The sequence below is a fragment of the Anabrus simplex genome, chromosome X (assembly GCF_040414725.1).
Source record: "Anabrus simplex isolate iqAnaSimp1 chromosome X, ASM4041472v1, whole genome shotgun sequence".
NCBI lineage: Eukaryota > Metazoa > Arthropoda > Insecta > Orthoptera > Tettigoniidae > Anabrus > Anabrus simplex.
Window position 1 is genome coordinate 189,700,901 of NC_090279.1, and position 15,767 is coordinate 189,716,667.

General features: G+C 39.6%; 1 protein-coding gene across 1 annotated transcript in view; it reads left to right on the top strand.

Moving 5' to 3' along the window:
* The window catches only part of LOC136886764 (phenoloxidase 1), a 109,685-nt gene that overhangs the window by 87,954 nt on the left and 5,964 nt on the right, over positions 1-15,767 (top strand). Inside the window, exons 12-13 of the mRNA XM_068230618.1 lie at positions 5,852-5,987; positions 13,958-14,190. Of these exons, the coding sequence (XP_068086719.1) occupies positions 5,852-5,987; positions 13,958-14,190 (369 nt within the window). The remainder of the gene's footprint in view (positions 1-5,851; positions 5,988-13,957; positions 14,191-15,767) is intronic.

The window sequence follows — 15,767 nt, forward strand, 5'->3', positions numbered from 1 at the left end:
CTAAGTGGTATGTTTGGAGTTGTCGTTGGAGAGATGGCGTGGAATGACATCAGTAGACGAATACATTTGAGTGACATCTTTAAAAGTAGGAAAGATCACAATATGATGATAAAGCTGGAATTCAAGAGAACAAATTGGGGCAAATATTTGTTTTTAGGAAAGGGAGTTAGGGATTGGAATAACTTACGAAGGGAGATGTTCAATAAATTTCCGATTTCTTTGCAATCATGTAAAAAAAAGGCTAAGAAAACAACAGATAGGGAATCTGCCACCTTGGCGACTGCCCAAAATGCAGCAGATCAGGGTGGCTGGGTCGGTCGGTTGGTTGTGAACAATTTAAGGAAGTTCCTACATCTTTGAACATAGAAAACTGGGGTGTGTTAAACATTTTTCTGCAGCAATGAAAATGAATACTAAAGGGTAACTTAGTATGGCGAACACATTATTCCTTAATAACATGCCTACATATCTAGAAATCATCTAAACCTATGCCTAGAGGAACAGAAAAATGATGCATTTATTAGTGATTACTCATGTATTCATCAGTAATATAAAAGGAATCAAACCCGAGACCCCCTGGGCCAAAGGCCAGCATGCTAATCATTTAGCCATGGCCACTAATTTGCTGTTTCCCTGATCATTTCCAAACATCTGAATATTTTTCTATGATTCTTTTTTTAAAATTATGATTGGTAATGTTATAGCTACAACATGTTCTAGAATCAGTGAAGTCCATCAAGTTTAAATATTTTTCATGAAGGTATTTGCAAGTAGGCAATGTGTTTCATAAATTTTCATTTGAAAATATTTTTTTGAAACTTAACCTATGATCCTAGGTCAATATTTCAAGTGTATCTTCTTCTTCTCTTTGAAACATACATGCATGCACAATTTCATCTTAATAACTTTCAGAGTTGTCAGGGAAACAGTTCCAAAAAGCAAAAGTTACATAAATGGGTAACAAACTTGGGCTTGCATGGGTGACAGAGCTTTACGTTTTTTGGTCATAACTCCGGAAGTATTGGAAATATTAACAAAAAGTTTGCACTGTTATAAAGAGAAAAGTTCAATTTTAAGTGAAAAATAAATTGAAAAATCACATTTTTGGTCAGTCAAAGGTGTTGATTCCCCCTTATATAACAGGAATTAATTTTTTTGTATCAAGTAAATGAGTACTGAGACAGGCTTAGCCACTGTCATCTACACACTTTTTGGAAGGAGTGTCCCTGATCTTAACCTTTTCATTCTGGCGAAGCGAGAGTGAAAGCATGGCGTTGAGGATGAGAGCCTGAGGCGGCTGACCCTGCCCGCTGTACACGATACTTTCTGCTCTCTCATTTCTGGCTCGCACTTGTCTGTGTCATTAAGACATGACAGGTTGACTATTTATTTCTTAACCCCTTAACGCATATTGTATAGATCTCGTTTCCTTCACATGCTAGCAATGTCCATGAATGGTATAGATATCTGTAGGCCTAACTTCATTTTGTTCTAGCTTGTAAAATTGTCAAGATGGAAATGGTATATCTATCAAGGTGAAGATCTCTGCTTTCCTTTTATTATGTATGAATCAGCCCAAATCATTGTTTCTTTTCTTCTTTCTAAAGAGTTTGAAATTGTCCTCTTGAGAGCATATGGGCTTAAATTTCTGCTGCATTCTAGTGGATGCATGTTTCATTACTAGATTTGGCACACCATGCACTCCCGTTCAAAGCCGGCCCCGTAGAGCAAGGGTAGCGAGCGTACTTCTTTCTCGAAAACACCAAGTTCGAAATCTGATGACATCATGGATTTTTACCTGGATCTGAGGGTTGGTTCGAGGTCCACTCAGCCTACTATGTGATTACAATTGAGGAGCTATCTGATGGTGAGATGGTGGTCCTGGTCTAGGAAGCCAAGAATAATGAGTGACCATGAGCTGACCACATGTCACTTCATAATCTGCAGGCCTTCGGGCTGAGTAGCAATCACTTGTACGCACTCCCATTCTATAAGTTATACGTCCAGTCTTGCTTTGCACAGTTCAGTCGTGGCGTTATTGTCCAATTTATTAGCATTTAATTACTTCTCTTTCATTCAAACTGCACTGTGCCTTCCTTCTCCGCCATGCAATATCGTATTTCAAAGTGACACCGAGTTAAGTAATTACGAGTCATAAGAGGTTTTAAGGCATTGAAAGAATTATAGGAACCCTCACCAGACCATGCCAACATGCATATCAGTGAAAAAATGGTGAATAATACTATCAATGTTCGTAAGGAAATGTCATGTAGTATAGGTAAGGGTTATTCTGCCCGAAGGCAGGTCCGAACCTCCGCAGAGGTGTTCCTGAGCCGGAGTTTACGTGCGGTAGGGTGGCCAGTTCCTTTCCGCTCCTCCATTCCCTTACCCCCCACCAACAGCGCGTGGCAACCCATCCAACTCCTGACAACGCCCAATATTGCTTAACTTCGGAGATCTCACGGGATCCGGTGTTTCAACACGGCTACGGCCGTTTGCTCATGTAGTATAGTGCAGCAGAAATTTAAGTCTATATTTTCTCAAGCAGAAAGAGGTCAGACTATTTCAAACATTTTAGGAAGAAAGAAAGAAACAAAGAAACAAAGAAAGAAACAAATGCTTATTTGGGGTGATTCATACATACAAGAAAGGCAGATGCCTTTACCTTCACAGATATATGGTTTCCATCTCGACAACTTTAAAACTTTACATGGTAGAACCAATTAAGTTAGGCCTGCAGGGAGGGGTCTATACCACTCATGGAGGTCGACAACATGTGAAGAAAAGGAGGTCTATACGACATATGGAGGTCAGCGTCAAGGGGTTATACATCCAGTGGCATTGTACGGGGATGGATTGTTGGCCTGTCACAGAGATGAACACCACCTATGTGTTATTGTAATGAAGATACTTTGGTGGCCAATGGGACTCACTAAACTGGACCCCATAAGAAATCAGGATGTGAGGATGGTATTTGGTGGAAGTCCAAAAACTGAGTAAATGGCAGAGACTCGTCTGAGATGGTATGGCATCTGTGCAGATACGGCACTTCAGTTGCTAAGACAGCATTGGAACTGAGCACAAGCCAAAGAAACAATGACTGGATGCTCTGAAGGAGGACATGTTCTTGGTTGGTGTAACTCCAAACAATGTCAAGGATCAGGTGATGTGGAGAGCAAAGTAAAAAAGCAGTGCACCGGGCAATGAAATGGGGTAAATGCTAAGAAGAAGTTCAGTCAAATACCATTGCTTATATTTTAGTCATGTAATGATATGAGACCCAGCCCCCATTTAATGCATTGTTCAGCATGTGTATCCTTATGTGACACAAACTACAATAATGGTGTACGTGGGTAGAAGGAGAAATGGGGATGAGTCTCATATCCCTTTCAGACCTGAAAGAAAAGTGGCAGTGTGAAGTTTTGTTTGTACATCAAAAACTGACTAAAATGCTCTTAAATACATATAGTTTTAGTTTGTTCTACAAAATAAAAATTAACATCTGAAAAGAAAAAAGCACCCACACAATTGTGCGTGTTCAGGGCAATTCACTACTTACAAAAATAAAAATACAAAAAATTCAGCTCAGTACATGTGAATACAGTGTGGAACAATTTTAAACAATTAAAATCTTATACATTACATTTCTCATGTAGAGTACGAGTTCTGCTTTCACAGTCATTTTGCTGGCAGCACCCAGCACTGCCGCATGCAATGTCTGTAGGGAAACCTAGCATGCACAATTGTGCGTATCAACATTCAAAACCTCACGGTATTACGTACAATGTTGTAAGTTCACATTTTACATTCACTAAACAATTTACACACTTCATTGATTATATTCTGATATTCAGTAAAGCTTCTAGATTAATATGAATGCAATAAATTAATACTTACTTTAGGCATTACTGATTCCCACCATCTTGCTAAAGAACTGTATTTTTAAAACTCTTCTTCCTGCCCCTTGGTGGTCAAGTGCTAAATAAAAACAACTGAAGAACATGCTACGTGTCCTGTTCAAGCACTGCAGTCTGGTCTAGTGCTAAGAAAATGCCAAATAAGCTCAGATATAAATAAAATACGAACCCACACAATTGTGCGTACACGATCTGAAAGGGATATCACTTACTTTGAATCCCAACAGCTTGCACAGTTTATTTTACTTACAGAAGCCTTTCTTGCTTTATTTTCTGCATTGAAAATAAACTTGGATTGGACTCATGTACTTCAAAGTATCACAGTAAGATGTTCCACCGTGTCTATCCATCGATTTCTTGGCCTCCCTACTGGCCTCTCCCCTTTCACTTCTCTGTCAGAGTCATTCCTAGCTGTTCTCGTTTTGTCCATCCTCATAGCACGTCCAAACCATTGTAGCCTGTGTCATACTAAAGGTTCAGTAACAGGTATTTTGATACCAGCCTCCTTCCTGTTTACTTCATTTCTAATCTTGTCTTTCCTGGTCTCTTCGTTCATTGTTCTGATGAATTTCATTTTTGTTGACTGGATTTTGCTATTAGCCTTGTTATATAGAGTACATGTTTCAAGTCCATTAAGTCAGAATTGATGGTCTTGAAAAAGAAGCAACAATCCAGAAAGGAATGAGGCAAGGTTGAATTTTGTCCCCTCTACATTTCAATGTTTATATAGAACAGACAGTAAAGGAAATCGAAGAGGAATTTAGGAAAGGAATCACAATGCAAGGAGAGGAAGTTAAAACCTTTAGATTTGCTGATGATATTGTTATTTTATCTGAGACTGCAGAAGATCTAGAGAAATTACTGAATGGTATGGACAGTGTCATGGGTAAGGAGTACAAGATGAAAATAAATAAGTCCAAAACAAAAGTAATGGAGTGCAGTCGAACAACGTCAGGTGATGCAGGAAATAATAGATTAGGAAATGAAGTCTTAAAGGAAGTAGATGAATACTGTTACTTGAGTAGTAAAATAATTAACGATGTCAGAAGTAAGGAGAACATGAAGTGCAGCCTAGCACAAGCAAAGAAGGCCTATCTAAAGGAAGGAAATTTGCAGATTTCAAAATTGGTATAGGAATTAGAAAGACGTTTTTGAAGACATTTATCTGGGGCGTGACATTGTATGGAAGTGAAACATGGACGATAACTAGCTCAGAAAGAAAGAGAATAGAAGCTTTTGAAATGTGGTGTTACAGAAGTATGCTGAAGTTGAGATGAATAGATCGAATCACGAATGAGGAGATACTGAATCTAATTGGCGAGAGGAGATCGATTTGGCTAAATTTGATGAGAAGAAGATACAGAATGATAGGACACATCTTAAGACACCCAGGACTTGTTCAGTTGGTTTAGAAGGAAGTGCAGGTGGTAAGAATGGTAGGGGTAGAGCAAGGTATGAATATGACAAACAGATTAGAGCAGATGTAGGATGCAGTAGTTACGTAGAAATTAAAAGGTTAGCACATAATAGGGTGGCATGGAGGGCTGCATCAAATCAGTCTATTGAATGATGACTCAAACAACAACAACAACAACAACAACAGGTGAGAACTGCAATGAAGTAGGTATGAAACACGGTCAGGTTTGCTCTCTGGGGTATTTTATCATTCCAAAGTAGATTTCTCACTTGAAAATGAAATTGAGTAGCTTTCTGAGTCCTATTAAGCATTTTTTGGTTTGTTGTGAAATGATAATGAGAGATAAAAGAGTGAAAATATAAACATTTCATTTTGTTGGGTAGCAGTAGCATTATACTGTTTTACATTCTCTAACTGTTCTCCGTCTATGTTCGCTTGGCTTTTCTTTTTCTCTTTTCCACAGTGCATAACTACAGTTTTCTTTTTACTAATTACCATTCCCCTGTTTTCTTTATAGGTGGAAAACTCCGGCCAAGCCAGAAGAGGAACTGTGCGTATCTTCATGGCACCGAAATTAGATGAGCGGGGAGTTCCTTTTGTGTTCCGAGACCACAGGCTGTTCTTTGCTGAGCTCGACAAATTCCAGATTCAGCGTAAGGCTTACTAATTTCTTACAGTATACAGTACTTTAGTTTGAATATACCGAGCTCGATAGCTGCAGTCGCTTAAGTGCGGCCAGTATCCAGTAATTGGGAGATAGTGGGTTTGAACTCCACTGTCGGCAGCTCTGAAGATGGTTTTCCGCGGTTTCCCACTTTCACACCAGCCAAATGCTGGGGCTGTACCTTAATTAAGGCCATGGCTGCTTCCTTACCATTCCTAGGCCTTTCCCGTCCCATCGTCGCCATAAGACCTGTCTGTGTCGGTGCGATGTAAAGCGAATAGCAAGCAAAGTTTTCAATATTATCTCGTAATAGCCAGCGTAGTGTCACCTCTTTATGATCTAACACCATGTATTTTTTACAATTTGCTTTACGTTCCACCAACCCACATAGCTCTTATGGCAACGATGGGTTAGGAAAGGCCTGGCAGCGGGAAGGAAGCGGCTGTAGCCTTAATTAAGGTACAACCCCAGCATTTGCCTGCTGTGAAAATGGGAAACCAGAAAACCATCTTCAGGGCTGCTAACAGTGGAGTTCGAACCACGCGTCCTAACCACACGGCCAACTCGCTCAGTCATTAGTTAAAACATAGTAAAATTATATATATACACTTCTTGGAATACCAATTATAACGCAAAGTTTCCAAACCTTGTTTCCTTGACCTTACAGGCAGCAGTAGCATGAAATGTGTCTGGAGTTCTAAAGAAGTGTTTTTGGTGGAAGAAATACAACTTCACACAATTTTCCTGCTAATGCTAATTTTTAAATCTGCATCAAATTTAAAGTGAAAGGCTAGCATGTGTAAGTGCCGCTCTAGTGACAAGAACGACTTGGGTGTCTGTAAACAGGTATTCATCTTATGCGTGCAGAGTGCAAGTAATGTCTGCCCCGTCACATACCTAGTCATAGGTGTTGTTGTGTGTATGTATAAATCAAAACATGGAGAATTTGGGAACATACTACAAGTGAAGTGAAGAACGATGATCTTGAAGATAGTATTGATACTGTACTGTATTCTAAAGAGCAAAGAACATTAAAAGTATGAGGGGGAATCAAATATAAATATAAACTGGATTTTATTTTTTATTTAAATTTGTTTATTGAAAACACAAGGCATTTACAATTAATTTTTCCACATAGTTTCCTTCTTTGGAAATTAATTTGTTCCAGCATATGGGCAGCTTTTTGATGCCCTCATTGTAAAAAGAACAGGGTCGTGTCACCAGCCAGTTGGGCACGAAGTCTTCCACATTCTCGTCATCCTCAAATTGTTGTCCACCTACAGCTTCTTTAACCCTAGAACTGCCAAATGTCGCGCTTGCGACTCAATAGTGTGTCACTAGAATGCCAACGTCGCACGCGCGACGCATAGTACATGCATTCGCTTAATCAGTCATAACATCATTTATCGTTCACTTACGCTATTTTAATAAGTAAGACATTGAAGAAGAAGCTTCAAGTCTTCCATCACACATTCCTCACTAGCCGGAAATGACTCAGTCAAGGTCAGGGTAGGTATAAAGTCACCTACTATTTCATCATCCCCTTGTGATCGCAGTTGCTATGTAACTTCGCGCTCGCTCGCTGTTTCTGTTATTTCTGTGAATATATATCGTTATCTTTCAACACATTATTGAGTTATTCTTGAATTGTTTCTTTTGCAGTGTAAACTTTCATCATGGATGATGAGCTAAGTGATTCAAGTGATATTCTCAAAGTTCTTGAAATGATTGGGATGCTTCCTCTTCCAGCGATATATTTTCTTTAGCTGATGATACTTTTGAGAGCGGAGAAGAATATATTCCAGAATCTGAAGTTGAAAGTGATTCCGATGAAGAGAGCAGGCCTGCCGACGTTTCATTGAATGACACTGTTTCCATAACACCAAAGTGGTGCAGCGTTTATCCACCCGAACCGGAGTTCGATGTTTCCGAGAAGTTCCGCGTAAGGGGTCCTGGCAGTAGGATCTGTCCGCCCCGAAACAGTACACCTATTATGTATTTCTACTTGTTCTTTACGGATTTGATTTGGAAGCTTTTGGTGAAAGAAAGTACAGATTATGCGGCGAAAAAAACAAACTAAAAGACATTCTGGAGAAATGGCGGCCTTTTCTCGTATGCGAACCTGGTTTGATGTAACTATCTCCGAAATGAAAAAGTAAATTGTCATTCTAATAAATATACGGTGCACCGTGAATGTTTTCATAAATTGCAGATTTTCTGGAGGCCTATGAGGCATGACAGAAAAGACAACTCTCCGAAAATGATTCCCAGTAGTACTCGGTAGCTGACGGAACTGTGTGTAGCTCGGAAATGTTTATTCTTTTGTGATTTTATTTATGTGTTTACTTTTGAGAACGTAATATTTTTAAAAATTAGAAGAAATTTGGCGTGTTTTGTATATAGTGATTTTTTGAAATGAGTGGTTATTCATTACTAATGGTGAGCTTGAAACATGAAAAACTTTTTTTTTTAGTTTTCCAAATTTTTGATCGCCTGATACGCACCAGATAAGCAAGTAAATGATCTAATACTTATATAAGCATATTAAATTCAGCTTTCTGAGTAATATGGTGTGCTGCATGCCTAACTTTTCTGCATCTAAACGTGCTTAAATTTATTAACACATAAATGTGTAATGCATGCGAAAATGGCCTGGCATTTAGGGAAAAACACTCGGCACTTCTAGGGTTAAGCGGTTTGAACAAATGGAAATGCAGGTCAATAAGTTTGGGCTGTAAGGAGGATGATTAAGTGTAGACCAATGCATTTCCTGTAGGTTGGAGACAGTTAGAGCTGCACTATGCGGCCGCACATTGTTGTGGAGGAGGATGACCTGTTGAATCGGTTGGTCTCGTCTTTTGTGGCGATATGCAACCCTCGCCTTGTTCAATAGCTTGCAGTAGTATGCAGCATTGATTGTGCATCGCTCATTCAAAAATATCAATCAGTAAAATGCCTCACCAATCGAAAAAAATGTTTGCAAGAACCTTGCCAGCTGACAGTCGAGTTTTGGCTTTCCCTGCTGCTCCCTCCCCTTTCTTCTACCACTCCTTACTGGCTTCTTTGGATTCGGGAGTGTAGTGGTGGACCCATGTTTCGTTGCAGGTGACAATCTGACTCAAAAATGCATTGTCTTCTTCTGTAAACCTTGCTGTAAGCCTCTGGTAGTTGCTTTATGTCGCACCGACACAGGTAGGTCTTATGGCGACGATGGGACAGGAAAGAGCTAGGAGTGGGAAGGAAGCGGCCGTGGCCTTAATTAAGGTACAGCCCCAGCATTTGCCTGGTGTGAAAATGGGAAACCACGGAAAACCATTTTCAGGGCTGCCGACAGTGGGGTTCGAACCTGCTATCTCCCGAATACTGGATACTGGCCGCACTTGCTGTAAGCCTCTGGCAGACCTCCAAACGTCTCAACTTCAAATTTTTGGTCAAAGAGTGAGGGACCCATCTGGAACACACTTACGGAACTGTAGGTCATTTGTGATGATTGCTCGACAGCTCCCACAACTGATTCCGACTTGTTCTTCAATTTCTAATACTCTCGACGTCGATCGTCGTTAATAATGTCTTTAACCGCACAAATGTTTTCGTCTGTAACACTGGTCCGAGGATGGCGATCGTGTTGCTGATTTTCCACACGTTCTCGTCCTTCTTTGAATGTTTTATGCCAGACAAACACACGCTTCCTTCACAATGTTTGATCACCGAACTGTGCAGTCAATCTCTGGCAAATTTCCGCCGCTGTAACTCCTTCACGAGCAAGAAATTTTATAAATTACACGTTGCGCAGTGGAGTGGTGCACCTGTTGCTCTGACATCATGGGCGTTACTGACGTAACGGCAGATAATATCTAACAGCACAGCGGTCCTGCCTAAGCGTGGGGCCAGTCCTACTTACTGTTGATGTTCAGGAACAAAAATCCTGTTTATATTTGATCAACCTTTGTAGGAAAGATCATAATATGAAGTTAAAGTTGCAAAGTTCTCCCTAGGACCTTTTTAATGGATGCATCACCCTGCCATTTCTACAGACTGCCTGGCTAGCATAACCTGAATATGTGCTACTTATATAATATTGGTGCTCCAGTTTAAATTGTAAATACTGTAAAACTATTTATTTATGTGAAAAATCTTGATCATTGTCAGTATAATTGCATCAGTGACATCGGAGTTTAAATGATTAGGTTTACTGTTACGTAGTGTTGTGCGCGAGCGGTGTCTGAATTAGCGTGGAATCGCATGAGAGCACTCAATTCCACATAATGTTACAAACCATATGGCACACACAGCAACCGAGTGGTAAGTCACGGTGTTACCTGATTATGAATGAGCAATAGAACACTAGAAGTTCAAAATACTGTGTTATGTCTTGTTCGTGATAACACTAAAATAGTTCAATTTTGCATTTAATGTTTACCTGTCTGATATTATTGTTAATTACCTGAGGGGAATGAATTGAAATTTTATCATATTCAGTTTTTGTATAGTATTCCTTGCCAAGCTACTCATTCCTGCCACCCGGCTGAAAAACATTTCGGGGGAGAACACTGAGTAGGAATTCAGGACGGCAAACTGGCATAAATATTCATTTATAAGATGAGGAATAAGGGATGGAATAAATTATCAAGGGAAATGTTTGATAAATTCCCAAATTTGTTGAAAACGTTTAAGAAAAAGCTGGGTAAACCATTGATGGGTAGGGACGTGCATTTTTCGAGTGTGCAAGATGACACTGATTTTTTTTAAATATTCCCTATAATGCTTGGGAAGCAGTTACTTTGTTAACAATTCAAAAATTAGACAGCTTTATTTTGCGAAATAAAATTAAATGAGACAATAACGCAAATATATCAACTTTATCAATTTTATATGCGTAATAATGCAAATTTACTGTGTTTGCCTCAGGTTTCTCTACCACCAGAATAAATAGTCATCTCCATCACAGTCTTAGAACCTGGCGAGTTGGCCGTGTGGTTAGGGGCGCGCAACTGTGAGCTTGCATCCGGGAGTTAGTGGGTTCGGCAGCCCTGAAGATAGTTTTCCGTAGTTTCCCATTTTCACACCTGGCAAATGCTGGGGCTGTACCTCAGTTAAGGCCATGGCTGCTTCCTTCCCATTCCTAGGCCTTTCTTATCCCATCGTCGCTATAAGACCCACCTGTGTCAGTGCGACATAAATGACATGAAATGGCGTATGGCTTTTATTGCCGGGAGTGTCTGAGGACAAGTTCGGCTCGCCAGATGCAGGTCTTTTGATTTGACGCTCATAGGCGACCTGCGTGTCATGATGAGAATGAAATTATGATGAACATGTCACATACACCCTGCTGCCATGCCAGCGAAATGAACCAATTATGGTTAAAATTCTTGAACCTGGGACCCCTGTGACCAAAGGCCAGCATGCTAACCATTTAGCCATGGAAGTGGATAGTGTGATGTAAAAAAAAAAAAAAAAAAAAAAAAAAAAAAAAAAAAAAAAACGCCGGTCAACTTGTTCTCTCATTCACTCAACTTGACTCATGAACGTATGCCATTCTAGTTAAGAAGCTGGTCAACAACAGTCTTATTTTCTCTCTGTGTTCTGTTACAGCTAGTATTGTGTCTTTAAAATACCAAAATATGATAAGAAGATTAAAAATAATGCTAAGTTCTAAAAAAAGGAACGCAAAATTCTTCAAAAATAACCCCGATTTATACCAATATAATGGTCCGTTATTGGACATTATAAATTTTCCAGCTAACTCACTCTTGGTTGCCTGCGTTTCGTCCTCATGTGCTAAGTTTATAATGTCCAATAACGGACCATTATATTGGTATTATAAATTTACTCATTCAGGACAAATATTTTAAGTTCCCTATGGGAATCAATATCTATATCATCTGACGGCCAGGCAGGCATCAATTTTTGGAAAGGAGACATAGCTCTCATAGTGCATTGGCACTGCTGGTGGCTTCAGGTAGCCTATGCAGTGGCCTCCACGGTGTGCACTAGCCTTGCATCTTGTGAGGGCGAAACGCAGGCAACCAAGAATGAGTTAGCTGGAAAATTTATAATGTCCAATAATGGACCATTATATTGGTATTATAAATTTACTCATTGAGGACAAATATTTTAAGTTCCCTATGGGAATCAACATCTATATCAACCAAAACATAAGATGAAAAATGGAGGTACCTATTGATGGGGAATCTGCCACCTGGGCAACAGTCCTAAATGCAGATCGTGATTGATTGATTGATTGATTGATTGATTGATTGATTGATTGATTGATTGATTGATTGATTGATTGATTGATTGATTGATTGATTGATTGATTGATTGATTGATTGATTGAAGGACAAATAAGCAAACAAATCCCATAGGGCTACAGCCCTCATAACCCCTGGACTACCAAGTGACTGCTGCTCAGATTACGAGGTGTCTCATGGTTAGCGTGACGAATCGTCTTGGCTTTCCAGGCAGACACTGCAATCTCACCATCACGTAGCTTCTCAGATGTTCTCACATAGGCTAAGCGGATCTTGAATGAGCCCTCAGATGCAACTAAATATTCCTTATCATGGCCAGGGATCAAACTCAGGACATTGGGTTAAGACGCAGGCTCACTACCTTTAGACCGTGGGGTCAGCTATGCAAAGAACATAGGCATCATTGCAGTGGCTTGGTATGAACAGCTTGTTTATGTATCAGGCATAATGCAAATCAACCTGGCTGCGCATACAGGGCAGTCGGAATTAACGTGAACTGAAAAATTTATATCTTGTGCCATTGTCATTTTTATCAGCTGGTGAAGTTGATGTAGTCACAAAGACGCACACAAAATACTGTCGGTTGTGTACACTATTTTATTTACAAATTATATTTACATCTTCTACACACATGCACTAATGAACTGCCATCTTGAAACATAACTCTACTACGAAGAATAAGGAGAAGACTGCAACAGTTGCACATCAACTACCAACCCAACAAAATTCACATATTTGACTTCAAACACTCGGCTAACACGACTTCCACACAAGTCTTGTTAAAACAACTCAACTCTACTCCCAAAACTGCCTCTTTATATACATTGCCTGGCCAGGCTTCTAGAAGAATATGACATAACATGTTTACTTGTAAATTTGAGAGTCTCCAATAGCCTATTTACAATGTAAGGAAGTTTCTACACAATTCTAGTCACACATTATGTTGTTCTGGACTTATTACAGTGTGTTGCACAATATTGCAGTGGATTTACATAGTCTTGAGGTCAGGAAAGACATCCGGCCTTGAAAGTGGGTCGCGTCTATATGTTTTAATACCTGGCTCAGAAAGTTGGGGAGAAGAAGAAGAAGAAGAAGAAGAAGAAGAAGAAGAAGAAGAAGAAGAAGAAGAAGAAGAAGAAGAAGAAGACATAATTCAAACGAAAGTGAACAGCATATTTGGTCGCCATTCTTCATAAATCTGTTTTGGTGCATGCAAAAGTATATTTATATTCGGAGACTTTTTTTTACAGTAGTTTTCTGTCACTGTTTATTAATTTACCTCTTTTTTTTATTCCATTTGTATTTACCCGCAAAACGATCTGATAAAATAACAATGGCTTAAGATATCAAATTAATTTTTTTCAAATTACTCACCAGTATGACCAAGCTCATATACCAGGTTCATGTTGTTCCCGACCACCCTGCTTATTTGATTTGAAAGTAAATTTATTTATAAGAAATTAAAGGGTTAGTCATATTGATGGATAATTTGAGAAAATAATTTAATGTCTCGTGCTGTTGTCATTTTTATAGCTGCTGAACTTAGCCAAATTTTCTCTGTACAATTGACTGGACCGGTCCTATGTTGGCCATAAAATAAATAAATAAATAAATAAATAAATAAATAAATAAATAAATAAATAAATAAATAAATAAATAAATAAATAAATAAATAAATTGTTAAATAATTGTTTTCTTCCCATTTCAGTACGTAGTGGCCGCAATGTCATAGAGCGTCAGTCAAACCAGTCGTCTGTGACCATTCCCTACGAGCGCACGTTCCGCGACCTGGACACAAACCGTCCAGCAGGTGGTGCTGCCTTGGAACAGTTCAACTATTGTGGCTGTGGATGGCCTCAGCACATGCTTATTCCCAAAGGAACTCCAGAGGGCCTTCCTGCTGTACTCTTCGTTATAGTATCTGACTACACAGGAGACAGGGTAAGCTCTGCAATAACAGTACACTTCTTCACTCTTCCACTCTTATTATTTATAGTTTATGGGGATCATTTACTTCTTTTACTAAGACTTCTGCCAGTTTTATATGGGGTCAGCATTTCCTTCCTTTTTTCCTCTTCTGTGCCACTCCTCTCGTTTCAGAGCCTTTTCTTTCATCCAGCCACTCTCTCTCAGATCCTATGTTGTGACTGCCTTATCTTGAGTCAATCAATCCTCCTCCTTCCTACATAATTTTCAGGTCTTCATTCCACATGCCAAACCACCTCCTGTTTAAATTGTTCTGTATTTACTGTATATTAATCACACACTCCTTCCACATTATCACTACTATTAACAGTTTTGTTGTTATTAAAATTTGTACAAGTTTCAAGAATCAATCGGGTAACTTCATACAATATGGAGTAAAGATCCAGGACTTTATGTAAATTGGCAGATAAATATAATGGATATATATGCCCTTTCTGCAATGATGGCCTTTGATTCAGTACCAAGATCTGCTATGTGGAAAGTAGTGAGACATTTTGGATGTCCTGAACGTTGTGTGGAATTGGTTCAAGCTCTTCATGATGGCATGTCTGGACAAGTTCTTCATGGTAACTCAGTATCAGATTCATTCCCAATCACTTATGGATTGAAACAAGGCTGTGAGCTTGCTCCTACACTCTTTGTATGTACATGGCTGTCATGCTGCACGAATCATCTACAAACAACATAGACATGGAGATTAAATTTTGTTTTGATGGAGGCCTTTCCCATCTGGCAAGATCGCTCACAAAGACGTACTCTGGTTACCCGGATGACAGAACTCCAGTATGCCGATGACACCGCATCTCCTGCTCTAACACCTGCAGAACTAGAACTGCTTTAAAACTGCATGTGATCGCTTTGGTCTTGCCATTAATGCGGAAAAAAACGAAGGTACTTGCACAACCTGCCCCAGGATTAACACTTCCTGAGTTCAGTATCTCCATCTTAGACACAACACTGGAACAGGTTGATCACTTTTCATATCTTGGAAGCATCTTCTCTAAACGGTGTACCTGTGAACGAGATGTTGATAAAAGAATTGGGACTGCTCATGCAGCATTTGGACGGTTAATGCACAGAGTCTTCATGAATAACGACCTAAAACTGCATACCAAACTCACGGTGTACAAAGCTGTTGTTGTTTCCACTCTGCTGTATGGCTGTGAAACTTGGACACTCTATCGCCATGATATCAAAAAACTTGAGCGCTTCCACCAACAGAAAATGAGATTCATCTTGAATATTAAGTGGGAGAATTATGTGACCAACACGGCAGTTCTCGACAAAGCGCAGCTAAATAGCATTGAGGCAACAATCATCACTCTTTTTTTTTTTTTTTTCTAATTGCTTTACGTCGCACCGAGACAGATATGTCTTATGGCGACGATGGGGTAGGGAAGGCCTAGGAATTGGAAGGAAGCGGCCATGGCCTTAATTAAGGTATAGCCCCGGCATTTGCCTGGTGTGAAAATGGGAAACCACGGAAAACCATTTTCAGGGCTGCCGACAGTGGGGTTCGAACCTACTATCTC